This window comes from Polychytrium aggregatum (genome assembly GCF_025602895.1).
Source record: "Polychytrium aggregatum strain JEL109 chromosome Unknown BJ171scaffold_35, whole genome shotgun sequence".
NCBI lineage: Eukaryota > Fungi > Chytridiomycota > Chytridiomycetes > Polychytriales > Polychytrium > Polychytrium aggregatum.
Window position 1 is genome coordinate 122230 of NW_026516237.1, and position 16554 is coordinate 138783.

Consider the following 16554-nt stretch of genomic DNA (forward strand, 5'->3'; position numbering starts at 1 on the left):
AGTGGCAGTTCGATAGCTATTCACTCCACAGTGGTAGCGCAAGCAGATGATTGACATGCTGCGGCGCTCGCATCGGCGTTGTTGAGCTGTAGATGTTGGAGATCCAGGGCGAGCAGGTGCGTGGTGCATCGAATGACTTTGTCCAGCGATTAAATGTGCTCATCAAAGACAACCACCAAAAATAGGCCCATGATATCCAGAGTTGCTTGGAGCTGTTTGCTCGAGGAAGTCTGTCCCTGAGGATAGGGTGAAGCGGAGCGAGAGCATCCAGAAGGATAACGGCGGTCGCATCCTTTTACTGCTGTCCGAGCTCGTGATCCAAGAACGACACTTCGCGAGCGATCTGGCTGATGTTGCTTGATGCTGAGACATGGCCGCCCGTCTCGCTTATCTGGACAATCAACCGGCGCTGGGCCGACGAGTTGCGGTCCAACTCTCTCAGTCGGGCGGCATATCGCAGGATCCCGCTGAAGGAAACTCGTTGGTCGTCTGTGCATGCAGTGATAAGAATCGAGGTTGGGCTGCGCTCGGTCCGATTGGCATTGGCAGGGATGGTGTCGTACGGAGAGTACGAGAGTATCGACCGATATGCGGCGGGGTCGCGGATCGGATCACCCCATTCACCCTGCTCCACCTGGGTGAGGGGGCTGGCTTCATCCAGCATGGCGGTGAGGGGATCAAGGAAAGGAACTCGCATCACCACTGCCTTGAAGAGATCTGGCAGGCCCATTCATTTCGGAGCACAGCATAGGATAGAGAAACTGAATGTTAGGAATTCAGGAGCGGCGTGCATGCCAGTGGGAGGCGACCGACACGACAGTGGGGAGCGACGGACATGCCAGCGAGAGCCCCAGAAACAGCAAGGTAAGGCCGTTTGAGGATGCCGAGAAGCAACTGGCCCAAGCGTACATTCGTGCCGGGCTAGTTATTGAATCGGCACAGCTTGCCGTGGCTTCATCCACGCACCACTCGCATCTCAGGATGAGAATACAACCTGTCGCCTGCGACTGAGGGCGTACCTGGTCGGCGATTTATCGCTGCTCCCAAGGACAGACAACCAGCGCTGGTGCTGATGGCGCCTAGTCTGTCGGGGTGGGTATGCTGATGTTTGATGAGATGATCGGCGACTGCAATAACATCGCACACCGAGTTGGATTTTCGATAGAGTCTGAATCGAGGCGCCCAGGGAGAGTCGAGTATCTTCATGGTGTCAGTGAACGGTCATCGAACGACACCCTGCCTACGACAGGAACACCGTTCATGAAGCCAGGAGCCACACATGCTTGTCGAAGCATAGTTGCCACATCGACAAACCGAGGCCTCACCGTCCGTCTTCGTGCCATGTCGTACCGAGTTCGCCACCCCCACTAAGAGAGCAAGCAATCACAAAACATCATCATCAGAATCGCAGCCCATCGCTGAACCGCCACGATGCACAGACGCAAGCGGTAACGATGCAGAATCCCATACAACAACGACGACGGTGTGTTGCTTTTCTCACCGAATATGGGCAAAGGCAATGATATATCCACGAGAGAGCAGTGGAATAAAGTCGAGTAGAAACCGGTACTCCAAGGAGACGCCTGGCAGCGCGGAATGAATGCCATTAGTCTGTGGCTGTTTTGGAACGTTAAGTGGCCGTATTCAATAATGGTTGTGGGAAGCCCCGACTGCTGCATGCCCTGGAGTTGCTCGTGGATCTCGCACCTACCATATGCTCCATAAAAGTACATGATTGTTGGGTGGCTGTACTTGGCAGCGACGCCAATAGGCAGTTAGTTGTCGGATCAGTGAACAGCAATCGACCTGTCTTATCGCTCTCGATTCCCCAACTAACCTGCCTTCCCAACGCACCGACTTGTGATGCAACAGAGTGACAGGCACATCGACTCCACCACTCGGTACACTCAGCACTGTGGCTGTGTAGTCACTTGAACTGAAGCCTGTGAGGTGCACTTGGGTAAGCACGTGTGGGCCAGTTGGGGGAGCTGGCACAGGTCACAGCGGGCACAGCGGGCACAGCGGGCACAGCGGGCACAGCGGGCACAGTGGGCACAGCGGGCACAGTGGGCACAGCGGTACAGGCGAGAGGGCATACCTGGAACTGTGCGAGGGCTCGCTGAAATGATTGTGTGGCTCTTCATATCGTAGCAGTAGCTCGATTCCGGGACCAGTGGCGATGAAAGGAGGAATCGTAATCTGTGTTCGTCGATATTCTGAGCCACAGGATGGCACAATTGTTGGCAGGACGGTCAGTAGCAGAAGATATCTCGAGCAGCTGAATGGCACCGCTTGCGAACGAGTCCACTCACAGCGTTGACATCGGAGCTCAATCGAAAGGCCGGGAGCTCGGGAAGAGAAACTTCCCCAGCGAGTTCAAGTTTCGCTGCAGAAGAACCGGAGATGTTGCTTGGCATCTTGAAGTACACGATCTTGTTGCAGTTTGGGCGATCCCCCTTCACAAAGAGAGCCAGATACTCGGAGAATATCTCGATTTCCTCGATGTCCGAGTCCGGACCGAGATCGACGACACTTGTCCATGTTTGTGGCTGGGGTGGGTGTGGCGATGCGGACCGAGCTGGAAGACAGGCGAGCCGAAACGTTGAACTTGCGATGTTGTGAAGAACATAGAACTGCCCCTGGATCGAGGGCAAGGTTAGCCGGAGTCTCGTGTCCGCTGTTGGGCCAGTGTCTTCATGAATCTAACCTGGTGGTGATCGACAAAGTATCGGACGCCGGGCTGACGGTTTCTGATCAGGGTCCATGTGATATCCGGAGCGGAGAGATCGGCCATCCGCACCTCAGATGCGTCAGACGTGCCGCTTGTCAAGGCCAGATGGGTCTGTCGTCGATCACGGCAAAGAAGTGGCAGGGTCTGAGTAAGAATGGCTGTGAAATGCAGTATGGAGTCACCGGATGCAGCCTGACGGCAATCGAGGAATTACATTGTCCTTGGTAACGCCGACATCCAAGAATACGGAAGGGTCGGTCTCGTGGTAGATCTGGATATCGGCTCGGTTGTCGGTGTATGCTGCATAGACCTGCAAGTCGCAGCAAGAGCGTCCATCAGCGCCGCAGTCAGGAGGATTGGTGGAGTCGGAATGTTGGTCACATCTATGACCGGTCGTAGCCGAACCTGGGATGAGCGCAGCGACGAATCCAGCCGTGTGTAGAAGAGCCGATCGCCTCCCCAGACGAAGCTACGGATTGGAAAGCGGCATTGATCGTCCGCATGTGGATCTGGCTGTTAGATGCAGCGATTTCTTGGCGGGGCACGGAAGTAAAAACACACGCAAATGCTGTGATTGCGATGTGCACGTACTTGAACACGTTCGAAATGGTCTGCCAAGAAATCCACCCACGTCCATGCACATGGTGCGGGTTCGAAGCACAGAAACGAGGAGGAGGCGGAACGGTCAAGAGTCAGATGCCTGGCGGGTGTCTCCTCGAGCATTTTCTGCGCCCCAGCAAATCAAGGCGAAGGTGCACAAGCACAGGGGGCGGCTGGCATACCTTGACGACGGATCGCTGGTCTGCCTCGTGAACGAAGAGTGTCCCGTCTTCGCTGCCTTCGACAATAACCAGAAAAGCAACGTGGCGGTGGTCCAGGGAAACGAGGAGCTTCTGGAGCGACCATGCTTTCGATCCGAGAGGGCCGCGCCCGACATCGACGGTAGAGTCAAAGATGGTGCGCTGGATAGAGCCAGAGACTCAGTCGGCAATCAGCCAGACGATGAGGAATGTGCAGGAACTGGATGCCCGTTGTTGGGCTCAGCATCAGAGGCCCACCTCAGTGCCGGTGACGAGATCGGTGCGAATCAGCCGAGTGACGCCCGGCCGGTGGGCGTAGCGATATTCGAATTGTCCCAGCCGAAGCGGCGTTGCGGGCTTAGGATGCCTCAGAGACTCGGACATGCGTTGGAGTTGCTGGAAGAAAGCCAGGGGTTGTAGAGGAGTGAAATCGATCAAAGCCCTTCCGACGCGAGCAACAGAATCCATCCAGATGCGACGACTCGGTTGTGGCGAGGTAGATGGGTGCTACACACCCTGGCGATCGACGGCCGGTGGCATTTTGCGAGCTCGGCTTCAGCCCAAAGCATTTCCTGCTGCAGATATGCGCGGGCATCCTGTTCGATTGCGGATTGGACCAGGATCAGCTCGGGGCGACCAGAGTCGTTGGGCGGCGGTTGTGAGCAGATACTGCCGGCCGATCGAGCGGATTGGCACCTTGCGATCCAAATTCAGGAGCTGCGGAAAGGGATCGATTCGGCTGTGGCCGTGCCAGGCTTCGACTGAAGGCTGCGGGGCGATCCAGGGACGGGATGGCAGGCGCGGCCGACGAAAGAAGGATCGCTTGTGGAAGGGAGTGGCGACACCGGGAGAGGCAGCAGAAGCGAGCGAGCGGCGAACAGACACGGCAGCGGGTATGTGCCGGTGCATCGTGCTCTCGACGCAGGCAGATCGTGCTCCTGACGCAGGCAGATCGTGCTCTTGACGCAGGCAGATCGTGCTCTTGACGCAGGCAGATCGCGATGCTCGGTATGAGCAACCACACCGCCATGCGCAATCGGCGCGAATGTATTTTTGGCCTTGACGCCCCGGTCCCGTGACCGCCATGGTCGCACACGGCCTTTCGACCAACCGCTGCGCAGCAGCCCGTGGTCATGAGCGTTCGGCCAAGCCCTCCCGCACAGGCCGCTCGCTTGGCATGCGATCCACTGCAGGGGCCAGCGACAGCAAGCCAAGAGCCCAGCACCCCACTCTGCTCGCCCCCGGACGCATTCCTGTCCAGGAGGCCCTCTTCCGCCACCGCGGTCCATCTGCAGCCCCCGTCTCGCCGGACTTGAGCACCCGTTGCCGGCAGCAACCCCGACCAATGATCACCACGCTGCCCATCGAGCTGGTTGACGCAGTCTGTCTGCGGCTGCGGTCCGACATTGACAAACTCAACTACGCCGTCGCCCTGCGCTACAACGGCCTCCAACAGGCACTCGTCTCTGACAAGCCGTCTCGCATGGCGGCCGACAAGCTCGCCGAGTCGGACCACAGGGTGTTTGGCAAGGTGTATCTCGCTGTTCTGCAAGCACATGAGTCGATCGACTTTCGGCAGCTGGTGCAGCGGTTCCGTCCGGAATCGGAGAATCAGGCTGCCTTGCCCTTGCAACCGCAGTTTGACTTTTTTGTCAAGCTGTATACCTTCCAAGGGCTCCGTTTCCACGAATCGCTGACCACCATCGACCTGAGTGGTATGACCTCAGAGCGGCCATGTTGAGGGGAACCAATGTGGGTGACAGCCCAAGTAGTTTCCAGTGATATTGTGTGGAGCAAGCCGGCCCGGACGATTGATATTTACTGCTGTCTGTCGGACAGACACCAACCTCAATTCGACCATGCCGACGTTTGCCAAGTGCCTCGGCCACAATCGAACTTTGATAAGAATCGACCTGAACAGTAAGTCGCTGGAAGTCTGGTGGTGAGAGTGCTCGTGTGGAGCCATCGCCGCCACCGCTACTGCTGCTGAGAGTGCGTCCGGAGCGATTGATACCGACCTCGATGCGACACTGCTCATCCGGCGGGCACAGGCAATCGCATCGACGATACCGGAGCAGTCCTGCTCGCTCAGGCAATGCAAGCACATCCACGGCTCAGTCAGGTCAATTTGAAATGTGGGTATACGGCACCTTCGTGCCTGTGTGTCCCAGGGGGGGTTCGCAGAGTCTTGCTGATATCATGCTGATATACATCCGCACCGCTTTGGTGGTGTCTCCTTTCTGCAACCCCAATCCGAGAACGCCAGACAACTACATTGAAGACGAAGGTGCGATTGCTCTGGCCGGGGCCCTGACCCACATGAAGCGAGATGTCAGGCTCGACCTTGAATGTAAGGCAACGTTGCGACCCTGGACATTTTAGTGGCCATTGCATGAGCGGGGTGCCGTCTGTGGTCCTGTCCTGTCTTGTCCTGTCCTGCCCTGCATCGAGGACCCGCTGACACGGTGCCTAATCGATTCTCGGCTTGCTGGCGATATGGACTTGGGACACGATGTAGATAACCTGATCGGCGATCTTGGAGCAGAAGCGCTCTCGAAAGCACTCCTCGACAACGACATGGTCGAAGCCAGTCTCCGTGGTACGTTGCCAGGGACCGTGGCTGAATGGCATCTGCTCGGGGGTACTTTACCCCGGCTCAGTCCGGCTCCGCTATAATTGACTTGATTCAGTCCCGCTGTCCATGCTGACGCCTACCGCCTCTCATGCCAACAGTCAACAGAATCTCCGAGATCGGGCTTCGGCTACTGACAAGGGCCCTTCGCCACCACCATCACCGCCAAAAGGACCTACCTCCCCTTACTCCGCAGTGGACAGCGCTTCAAAGCGTGCCTTCACGACAGAGCCCGATATCGACTTGTACTCTATGAATACCCCCCCTTTCCGACTCGGAAAAGGGGCGCCTGAGCAATATAGAGTACTCTGTCTTGATCCAATCGGACGTAGCTTTGTTTGATGTACCATCGCGCTGACAGCTCGATTGCAAACGACGGACATACTTGTCAAAGCCAGCGATGACAGGCGGGACGACGGCAGCGATATGTCAACCAGTCGTCCGTGTCCGCCGTCTCCCGACAAGTATTCGTTGGCAGTACGGCTCGCGACTGAGTTGCTTCTTCCAGCAGCCCAGATCCTTCGATTTCCCGACAAGCAACATCATGAATTCGAATAATAGCCCAGCACAAGCCCTCGCAACACTGGTGCTGCGATATGTTGCCAGACCCAGTCTCGTGTTGGCCAGCTCGACTGAGGCAGCGCCTGAGAACCAATCTGCACCTGAGCCCTTCAGTATCGCGGAGGAGCTCTCGTCCATCGACCACGCCAGTGAGCAGGGCGACGCTGGCGAAGGCCACCGGAAACGAACGAGCGACAAAGCTGATCCAGAGGGCGAGCACTCAAGCTTCATCGCATCCAAGAAGGCGAGGCAGTGGCCCGAGGAAGCTAACTGTCAAGATCAACTGCCGACTGAGTGGCTCATTGGGCCGAGCATCCGCAGCTGCCTGACCGAGATCAAGCGTGGTATCCAAGAGCTTCGGGATGCACAGGCGATGATGGCCCAAGGTGAAGCGATGGGCTGTGATTTAGACCCGAAAGTCAGAACAACGACATGTGCACCCGCTCACATTTGCCGATAACCACCACTATCGATAGCGCTGACGGAGCTCAAGCGCAGGCCGGCAACGATTCTCGGCGCTGACGACGGAGTGGACAATGAGGATGATGAGCTGCATGAGTTCTGGTGGGTGGCTGCCAGTCCGCACTGCATCGCACCGGGCGGACATGTGGGCCAATTCACTTGGCTCATCCCAAAGCTTGCTGATGCAGGGAGCAGCCATGTGGTCGCTCGGGCAACACCGAGGCAGAACCTGCAAAGAAGCGGTCGCTCCGACGAGGCGAGCTTTCGTGAGGCACTCGGACACATAGACGGCGATATCGTCGTCGCGTGTGGCATGCACCACCGACATGCATCGTTAATCAGAACCATTATCGTCACCATCGTGAGCATCAACACCGATCCGACATGCAGCCACGTCATACGCCGGGAAAGCAGAGAGGCAGCGGGAAGATCCGTGAGAATTGAGGTGGTGAACTGCAAAGTTCGACGCCGCATATATTAACACAATCACTCAGCACGCTTCTGTTCTGTGGAATCGGGGATAACAGAGAAACACCGCGTCCATAACTTAGGCGTGGGGTCGGCTGCGGACAAGGCGTCTCTTGGAGAGCTTGACGACCTTGGTCTCAGCATCCTTCTCAACCTGCTTCTCGGTCTCAGAGAGGATGAGCTCGATGTGGCAAGGAGAGCTCATGTAGGCTGCGGAGCGAAAGCGAGAGTGGATGAGTGGGCGGCACCGAGAGCCAGCAGGGAGTCTTGGGATGCATGGTCGGTGCGAGGAGCTGGGCATGTCTCACACAATGCAATTGCGAGGCGACTTACGGTTGATGCGACCGTGGGCACGGTAAGTACGGCGGCGCTGCTTGGGGGCCTGGTTGACCTGGACGTGCTTGACGACGAGCTCCTCGAGGTTGAGACCCTTGACCTGAAGGAAGGGGCAGCCACAATGTTCAGACCAACGCTGCAAGGAATCCGGACAGCACATTGGAGTGCTGACATCCACGGGCCACATCAACGAGACACAGCCGCTGCCTCGTGTTCCAGGTTCCGTACACCAGCCCGGGTGCTCACCTCAGCGTTGGACTCGGCATTCTTCAGGAGACCAAGCATGAACTCAGCGGACTTGACGGGCCAGCGAGCCTGGGTGACACCGAAAGGCTTAGCCTGAGCAGTGCGGCCAACACCACCGTTGAAGCGGCGGAAGGGAATGGCCTGCTTGTGGTTGATGACGTCGTTGAGGTAGTCAACGGCCTTGCGGAGCTTCAGGCCCTTGAGAGCCATGGCGGTCTCACGGGTGTTCTTGAACTGGTGGATCAAGGCAGAGAGGGACTCGGGGGTCAGCGTCCAGCAACGCAGCACAATCGGTCAATCCGAGGGCACGGAGGATATAGGCGACGCATATACGGAACGATGGCATACGTGAACACGGAGGTAAGAGCCCTGAGCCTTAGCGCCTACAGAAACCAAAGAGTCAAACGGATTCGTGGATGAGACACAGGTTCGGAGAAAGGGCACGATCCAGATACGATTTCCAGTGCCGCCGAGATCGAGAGCTTCTGTTCTTCGGGGATATGCCACCGCGCAGAGTCGGCGCTGGGGTCGATCAGGAAAATGGGGCAGCTCCATCGCTGCCGAAAGCATGCTTGTTCGAGTCCACTGACGACAGCTCTGGACCAAGATCCAGAGACAATGCCCCGACCACGACTGCTGTGTGCAAGCAGCATCCCATCCGTTGCCGTGCATCAAAGTGTTTCACTACGATGGTAATCCGCGGTCCTTGATTCGTCCCGCTCGATGATGACAGCATTGCATTTGCTGGTGACCATGTCAATTGATGGTGATGGTGATTATGGTGATGGTAGTGATAGTGATGGCGATGATGATGGCGATGATAATCGTAGCCCTGGCTCTCGTCCATATTCCGGATATCGATTGCCACGAGGTTTCCTTGGGAATTCGCCCAAGACCATTGTGCATTCAGATCCTGGGCTGAAATGTTGATGGAGGGCTGCCCAAATGCTGTGGCTACTTACTCTTGGCGGCGTTGATGTCAGCGGCAGAGTAGCGGTGCATGGCTGGCGACGGCAGTAGTAGAGGCACGATATCGAGGCGAATCCGCGGAAAGGCGAGCGTCGTGCCGAAGGGGAAGAGAAGCAGTTGCAGGCGCAGGTAGGTGTAGTCGGCGAGACACGAGTGTTGGTTGTATCGAGACCGACGCGGTCAGTAGTCGCGAGCGACGAAACAGACGAACAGATGGATGGACAGATGGACAGATGGATGGATGGATGGATGGACGGATGGATGGATGGATGGATACGCTGTCAGTATGGATGGATGTCCCGGCCGACAGCACGATTCCACCAGTCCAGCGATTCGTCCTGCCCCAAGGCCATTTTTCATCAGGCCATAGTTGATCTGCCGCCGTCGGGTCCATAGATGTGGTGGTAGACTCGGTAATGCCCGTGCTGGTGTAGGTGCTGGCGGGAGCGTGGTTACCTTTCGGCTTGGAGTGATTTCACCACAAAAAAATGCCTCGAGGGACTTTTTCGTACTTGGTGTTAATAGCGCAAAGGGGGGAAGGAAAGAGAATGCTGAGACGGCCGAACCAAGTTTTGAGAATCGGCTGTGGCAGGTTGCTTATGTCAGCGAGACGCGAGACGCCGGGCGAGAAGCCAGGCGAGGAGAGAGCGCAGCGAGGGCACCGGCGAGGCGCGCCACAGGGCGAGCGAGACGCGGGCGAGAGACACGACCGTCTCGCCGGGAGCTCTCGCCGTGGCCGGTTACCTGGCGCACTGTTCTGTATCCCAACAACAACCACAACCATCCACCACAAACATGAATGAGATGGCTGGACCATGGAGAACAAAGATACCGGCATCGACATTGGTCCGTTGAATCGTTATCGTGTTGGTGTGGCAGGTCTCTCGACTCTGGCAGAAGGTGCTGAAGACCTCAATATCGCGACTGGATGTTCCCACGGACGAAACAACCATAAGCGTCTAAGGAAGTGGAGAGCCCTGGGACTGGATCTGGGACTGGATCTGGGACTGGATCTGGGACTGGATCTGGGACTGGATCTGGGACTGGATCTGGACACTGGAGCGCTGGGTACTTTGCCCCGTGCTACCGAGCTACATTGAGCGATTGCATGCGGCAGTAAAATCATGAGCAAAGGAAAAAATACTGCGCGACCTGCTCGATGGGAATGGGCGAGCTCAAACGACGGGCTTTCGGTTACATTGTGCAAAAGCGGTACATCACAGTTGGCCGCGGGCAAAATCAGACGGTAGTCAAAGAAAGCATGAGAGAACAAAAGAAAGAAAAACAAGAGAAAGAGTGAATGAAAGATGGAACAATGTGCAGAACAGCCAGTGTCAAGCAACAATTCCAAAGGGTGGCAAACAACATGGCGAATGGCAGCCAGCAAGACAAAGGAACACACACACAGGCGAAGAGAAAGCGGAAACCATTCTCTCTCCCTATCCACTTGATCAAGACAGAGTTGGTGATGGGCCCATTCATTGCAAGGGGGTTTAGGTCGAGAGAAATGGGCAACAGAGTCAAAGAGGCGACGGGTGTATCGATGGTTTGATGCAGAGAGAAACCTGAGAGCGCTGTGGGAGGGTCCACCAAGTCAAACATCTTGCGAGAGAGCCTGCAGAGCTGGAGCCTGACGTTGGCGAATCCAAAGCAATGCACACATCCACATCCACATCCACATCCGCATACTGAAGAAACCTACACGAAAGCACCTAAACGGTGGCCACCATGCGCATCTTCTTCAGGAAACGCTCCAGCAGCACCTCAAAGTCTCGGACGATGAAGGGACACACGACGGTGGCATAGAACTTGGCAATGTTGCGCAGCCGCATGAGCGCCAGCGAGTTGAGGTTGTAGGCCGGAGCGGACTCAAAGTGGGTCAGCAGATCCTCGATGAACTGCGACTCGGTGATGAGCTTGGAGAGCAGGTAGACGTACGTCGATATGTCCGAGACCTTTTGCGAGCGCGAGATGGTCAGCTTCTCGACCGACTTGGAGAGCTTGGAGCCCCAGTCCGTGAGCTTGTCCTTGGTCGCCGTCGTGGCCCGGCCCAGGGTCTCGCGGGTCAGAGTGCTGGCTCGGCCCAGGGTGCCACCGCTGCCGCCACCACCACCACGACCGATGGTGGTATACCCCGCAGAGTCGTCGCCTCCACCGGACTTGTCGTCGACGAATCGCAGCCGCTTCGCCAGCGAGACCTTGAGGTCGTCCGTGACAATCTCCATGTCCTGCAGCTCATGCAACAGCTCGTTCATGTTGGTGCCGCCGACGGCCCGAAGCTGGTCGATCTGGCGAATGAGCACCTCGCAGGTCGTCATCTTGGCATCCATCGCAGTGAGGCGAATGCCCGACTGGAACCACATCTGCCGGGGCACATGGAGCCTCGGGGTGACGTATCCACCGTAGGTCATGGTCTTGAGCAGCAGCCGGAAGACCCAGAAGGCCTTGTGCAGGTCCACGGGGGCAGCCTCGGCACTCGTCGGGGTCGAGAGCGCCTCCGAGACGATGCTGGGCAGCGTCGGCATGGGCTCCGGGTCGTCCGCCTGCGTGGGGTCGTCCATCAGCATCATTGCAAAGGCCGACTCGTACGAGTCGGGGATCGACGGCATTGCCTTCTTGGTCTGCGTCTTCTTGCGCGAGAGGGCACGGCCGAGCCGAGGGCCATCGGCAGGCGCTGACGTTGACGCAGCCGGTTGCTCAGCAGCAGGCTCGACGCCTTCGACTTGGCTCGCCGTCGTCGGGGTTGCCGTTGCTGTTGCTGTTGCTGTTGTAGCTGCTGTGGCCGTTGCCATCTTGGAGAGGCGCTTGCTGGCCTGGAGTGTCTTGCCGTTGTAGACGGCGGTATAGTCCGAGGGCAGGCTCGAGAGCAGCACATCGACACGCTGGATGTACTGGTTCCGGATCTCGACCAGGCGCTGGCGTTCGTTGGCCGAGAGCCGTGCCGGGTTGCTCTGCTGGGCCGGGTCGTCTTCGTCATTGCCGTACTCGGCCATGGCGGTATCGTCCTTGGAGATGATGGTTTCGATGTACAGGATTGTTTCGCGATAGGCCAGCAGTGCCTCGGTGAATTGCAGCTCGGTGTCGAGGGCCACGGCATCACTGGCCTTTTGCAGCGCCTGCATCAGCAGTGGGCGGATCGGGAGGGCAGACATGGAGGGGATGGAGAGGGTGCTAAAGGGGGGGGGTAGGAAAACGACAGGCCGAAAGGGGAGTGGTAATCGAGGAGGATACAGACGGGATACAGACGGGATGTAGATGTGTCAGGAAAAGTCTGCGAGGGATCTATCTGCAGCAGCCGCAGTGATGCGTGATGAAAATGGGGCAACGACGACAGCGGCCCAAGGGATAGGAACGGGGCGAAGGATCCGAGCGAGCAGGCGAGGAATCCGAGGGCAGATGCGGACGAGGAATCCGAGGGCAGATGCAAGCAGAAGAAGGGGGAGAAGCCGGATGTGGGCGGCCTGGGTGCACAAACGGCCACCGACAGAGCACACATCACTCTCCCCAGGAGGATCGAATACCAATAGCGTCGCAGCGACGAAGCCCACAGGGCGAGAGCAACCTCCTATCCCGCCCCGCACATGCTGACACAATGGTGGCCCGATGCCGTTTCGGTTGCGAAAAGGTTCAACTGTGTTGGATACCTCAGTCGATGGGCATGAAACAAACAGCGAGAGCCGAGAGGAGAGCAGCAACAAAATGGATACGTACGTGGATTACAGCGAAGCGGGAAGGGAAGAAACAATCAAATGAAATGAATGAAGCAAAGTGAATTGAGGCAAAGTGAAGCGAAATGAAACAAACTCCAAAGAAAAGGCTTAATTTTGTGAGAGGGATTATTGCAAAGCTGGGCAGGAGCAAGCTGGGCAGGAGCAAGCTGGGCAGGAGAAACTGCAACACACATATGAGATTGCGGGGCAATGTCGAAGGGGGTTGAGATGGAAAGCGGCATTTCGTTCAGGGGGGAAAGGGACTGAATAGGTCGATGTGGAGTTACTAGTGGAGGGAGGTGGGTGAGGGGATGGGTCGGAGTGGGATTCAAGTTCATCATTAGGTGGGCGAGCAGGTGGGTCAAGTACAAATATGCCCACCCATCGGTGTTTGGCCCGAGGGTAAGATGGAGAAGATGGCAAGACTGAGCCGAGAATGAGAGTAGGCAACAGACACAACCAGATGAGGGTGTGGGATGAGTGGGGTCGGATACCTTGCGCTCGCGCCAGACGAAGGAGCTGGTGCGATGGCGAACAAGCATACTCGGAAACATGGCGAGCCTGGAAACGCGAAGCAAAGGCGCCATGGACACATGGAGGAGAGAGGGGAGGAGGGGAAAGCAACAGTCGGTGAGATTTGCTCAAAAAAGAAAATGATAAAGATAAACGAAAAGAACAGTTCGATGTACTGATGCGAGTTTGTGTGGTTCACAACTGGTTGGTTTGCCAAGACGAGGTTGGCCAGCATGAGCATGGGCAGGGGTAGGGGCCGGGGAGGGAGGAGTGGGAAGAAGGACATCGGATGCATGTGTATATGTGTGTGTGTGTGTGCGGAAGGGCGACAATTAGGTGGGCAAAGGCGCATGGGGGCAGTTGGCGTTCGTTGGAGGAAGACCAAAGGAGCCAAAGAAGGGGTTAATCTCGGCAGAAAGACTGCAAGTCACGGCTCAGCATGACACGGATGGGCTGATGGATTGCATGGGAACATTATTAGGGGTTGGCTTTGGCTTCCTGGAGCTGCTTCAGGAGCTCGTCGCGCTCCTTTACGACGTTGGAATACTCTCCCTGGATCTTCTCGAGCTCGCGGATATACTTGATAGCTGCGATTTGGCATTGAGTGGTGTGGGTATGTGCAAGCAAATGTGTGAGTGATGCGCGAAGAGGGCCGCTTCTATATCACGCAGCTCGCTGTCGAACGATGGTTACTGCTTCGCGCATGCATACTCGACTGGGCCAAGCTGACAGATCCAATCGATCCAACTCGCTGCATTCCGCATGCGATGCTATGCATGCCGGCGGATCGGGTGGCGACCGCAACCCAGGCCAGTCCACTGCCAAACAGCGAGTCTGCAGTATGCGGTGGGCAACACACGGCCACTTACACTTGCTGATGACTTCCCACTTGCTCGCCTTGTGGTTGGCAAACAAGTCCGAAGGGAGGGTGGCCTTGAGCTCGTCAAATAGGTTCTTGAGCTCTTTCCGTCGCTTGCGCTCGGCAAGCTTGTGGGAGACCTTGAGCTCGGGATTACGGGGGTTATCGGTCTCGTCGTTTTCGTTGTCGTTGTCATTATCGTTGTCGTTATCGTTATCGTTGTCGTTTTGGTCCTCGCTATCGTCCTCGGGGCCGGCTGCAGCGCCGCCGCTGGATCCGCGTCTGTGACGGTCGGCCAAGTCGGAGGCGTGCTTGTACATCTCGCTGTCGGATCCACCATGCCCGGCCACAAAGGAGCCTCGCCGGGGAGCGATCGATACCAGATTGGCGGCACCGTTGGGCAGGCCGGGAGAGTGGGCAGAGGGCTGGCTGTAGACACGATCCATGGCCGACGACGGGGCCCGAGGCGAGGGATACGAGTAGGGAGCAGGATAGGCCGGCGACGAGTGATATGCTGGGGGATACGGCCCAGCGGCGGGATGCGGATGAAGACCGGCCGGGGAGTGGGAGGACACAAGACCGGCGGCACCCGAGTCAATCGAGTAGCGTCGATGCTGCGGAGAGGGCTCATAGCCCGGGTGGTGTGGCGAGGAGGGAGGGTGGATTCGCACAGCGGGAGGATGCAGAGGAGGCGAATGGGCATGGCCCTGCGACTGGGAGGACGGGACCGAGTGGGCGGCGTCGCCGGCGGGCGAGAACGACTCGGCCGAGGGCAGCATTCTCACCGCCGGGACAGACGAGGGATGCGAGCCGGGGTTGAGGGGCGAGAGGCCCAGGGATGAGATCGAGTCCCGGCGCGGATAGTAGCCGAGGTTGGGCACATCACCGGCAGAGTAGTCGTCGGAAAGATGAGGGGCGTATGGCCGAGGGGCGGACGAGGGCGACGAAAGCTTGTGGAGCTTTGGATCCGAGATAGAGCCTCGTCGTTTGTTGGGCGGCATCGGGATGTAGTTGCCGGCCGAGGGTATCATGGGATCGAGGGCATCGGAGCACGATTCCTTGCGCTTGGGGTAGTTGGGCGGGTAGACGGGGTCGTTTGCAAAGGAGAGCCGATGTTCTACGGGAACGAACGAAACAGACGAGCAAAGAAACAGAGGAGAGAGAGTAAGCGGGTGCAGAAGCGAGCCGGGTGGCATGCGACAAGAGACAGCGGCAACATGGCAGCGAAGAGGATGCACGATCAACGGCAACACAGAATGGTGAATATGGAACAATGGCTGAGCAGCGAGGAAGGGGAGGCATGGCACAGTCACGAACGGACGGGGACACCGCCCTGACACCCAGCCGGATGGGCCACAGAGCAAAGCCGAGCAGCGGCGACGATGATGCAATGCCGAGCAGGGCGGTTGGTGCATGCGAAAAACGTGGTGGGTGCAAACGCACAGCGGGGGGATAAAGGAGAAAGAAATGCAAGGCAAGGTGCGGGGAGATGTGGAGTTGGTGTGGAGTTGGTGTGGAGTTGGTGTGGGAGAGCCGAACGAGGGCCAAGAGAGCGACGAAGAGCAGAGCGCCATCTATCCAAGTGGCTGCAACAGGATAGATGCAATGTGGAGTGGTGTGGTGTGGTAGTGTGGTGTGATGGATGAAATGAAATGGATACTGGATATGAAGAGCCACAAGTCATGCACAGCCATCTCACAAGGGAACAGAGAACTTGACTCGGGATTGCATGAATCCCATGCGGGTTCCCTGGCGATCCGGTTCCATGCCGGCAGCAGCACTCACCGATGGTGTCGATCAGGCCAGGCAGCTGGATGGAGCTGCGTCGCTGGTCAGGCTCGGTAACGGACATGATGCACTGGGAGCGACAAACAGAGGCTGGGAGGAGCAGCACGGGATGACTTGGAGGCAGGGCTGGATGCAGGGCTGGATGCAGAGAGCAGCGGCAAGAGGATGAGTGCATGGGATCGGAGAGCCAAGATGGCATGCTGGAGCAGGCAAAGCTCGAACGATTGGGTGGATACGATGAAGAGATGCAGAAGTAGAAGGATGCTATGGTGATGCTATCGAGAAAATATCATGGTGCCACGATGATATCATGACGATATGATCACGACATGCCAATGATATGGCAATGGCATGGCAGCGATGAGCCGATGGTGTGCCGATGGTGTGGATTGTTGCGACAACGCCATGACACAGCGATGTGGTAACGAGGCGATGCTGAGACGACAGAGCACAGGCAGCAAACAATAGCAAGTGCGGGA

At 57.4% G+C, this 16554-nt stretch overlaps 6 protein-coding genes across 6 annotated transcripts; 1 reads left to right on the plus strand and 5 right to left on the minus strand.

The window, feature by feature from the left end:
- Nucleotides 1-27: 27 nt before the first annotated feature.
- On the minus strand, nucleotides 28-4544 carry BJ171DRAFT_193101 (prolyl oligopeptidase family-domain-containing protein). The gene is made up of 16 exons (XM_053106190.1): nucleotides 4228-4544; nucleotides 4047-4127; nucleotides 3790-3927; nucleotides 3514-3693; nucleotides 3323-3342; nucleotides 3137-3200; nucleotides 2946-3041; nucleotides 2708-2842; nucleotides 2313-2639; nucleotides 2099-2216; nucleotides 1838-1943; nucleotides 1712-1746; nucleotides 1502-1583; nucleotides 1326-1367; nucleotides 1020-1168; nucleotides 28-717 (listed from the first exon to the last, which is right to left on the minus strand). The coding sequence occupies exons 1-16, from the start codon at nucleotides 4438-4440 to the stop codon at nucleotides 296-298; spliced, it is 2208 nt and encodes a 735-aa protein (XP_052964018.1). The 5' UTR covers nucleotides 4441-4544; the 3' UTR covers nucleotides 28-295.
- Nucleotides 4545-4708: 164 nt separating this feature from the next.
- Nucleotides 4709-6485, plus strand: BJ171DRAFT_515984 (uncharacterized protein; the record flags this gene model as incomplete). The annotated part of the gene is made up of 6 exons (XM_053111999.1): nucleotides 4709-5246; nucleotides 5371-5451; nucleotides 5583-5666; nucleotides 5798-5881; nucleotides 6050-6130; nucleotides 6265-6485. 6 exons carry the CDS (start codon nucleotides 4709-4711, stop codon nucleotides 6417-6419), a joined length of 1023 nt encoding a protein of 340 aa, XP_052964019.1. The 3' UTR covers nucleotides 6420-6485.
- A 1131-nt stretch (nucleotides 6486-7616) lies between these two features.
- BJ171DRAFT_515986 (ribosomal protein L22/L17) lies at nucleotides 7617-9732 on the minus strand. The gene is made up of 6 exons (XM_053112000.1): nucleotides 9662-9732; nucleotides 9199-9240; nucleotides 8585-8619; nucleotides 8237-8470; nucleotides 7988-8090; nucleotides 7617-7864 (listed from the first exon to the last, which is right to left on the minus strand). Exons 2-6 carry the CDS (start codon nucleotides 9236-9238, stop codon nucleotides 7734-7736), a joined length of 543 nt encoding a protein of 180 aa, XP_052964020.1. The 5' UTR covers nucleotides 9239-9240; nucleotides 9662-9732; the 3' UTR covers nucleotides 7617-7733.
- A 1041-nt stretch (nucleotides 9733-10773) lies between these two features.
- On the minus strand, nucleotides 10774-12798 carry BJ171DRAFT_193198 (uncharacterized protein). The gene is made up of 2 exons (XM_053106192.1): nucleotides 10908-12798; nucleotides 10774-10779 (listed from the first exon to the last, which is right to left on the minus strand). The coding sequence occupies exon 1, from the start codon at nucleotides 12355-12357 to the stop codon at nucleotides 10918-10920; it is 1440 nt and encodes a 479-aa protein (XP_052964021.1). The 5' UTR covers nucleotides 12358-12798; the 3' UTR covers nucleotides 10774-10779; nucleotides 10908-10917.
- BJ171DRAFT_193192 (uncharacterized protein) lies at nucleotides 12654-13703 on the minus strand. The gene has a single exon (XM_053106191.1). The coding sequence runs from the start codon at nucleotides 13500-13502 to the stop codon at nucleotides 12951-12953; it is 552 nt and encodes a 183-aa protein (XP_052964022.1). The 5' UTR covers nucleotides 13503-13703; the 3' UTR covers nucleotides 12654-12950.
- A 202-nt stretch (nucleotides 13704-13905) lies between these two features.
- Nucleotides 13906-16139, minus strand: BJ171DRAFT_477048 (uncharacterized protein; the record flags this gene model as incomplete). The annotated part of the gene is made up of 3 exons (XM_053108861.1): nucleotides 13906-14015; nucleotides 14298-15404; nucleotides 16073-16139. The coding sequence occupies 3 exons, from the start codon at nucleotides 16137-16139 to the stop codon at nucleotides 13906-13908; spliced, it is 1284 nt and encodes a 427-aa protein (XP_052964023.1).
- Between the last annotated feature and the right edge of the window lie 415 nt (nucleotides 16140-16554).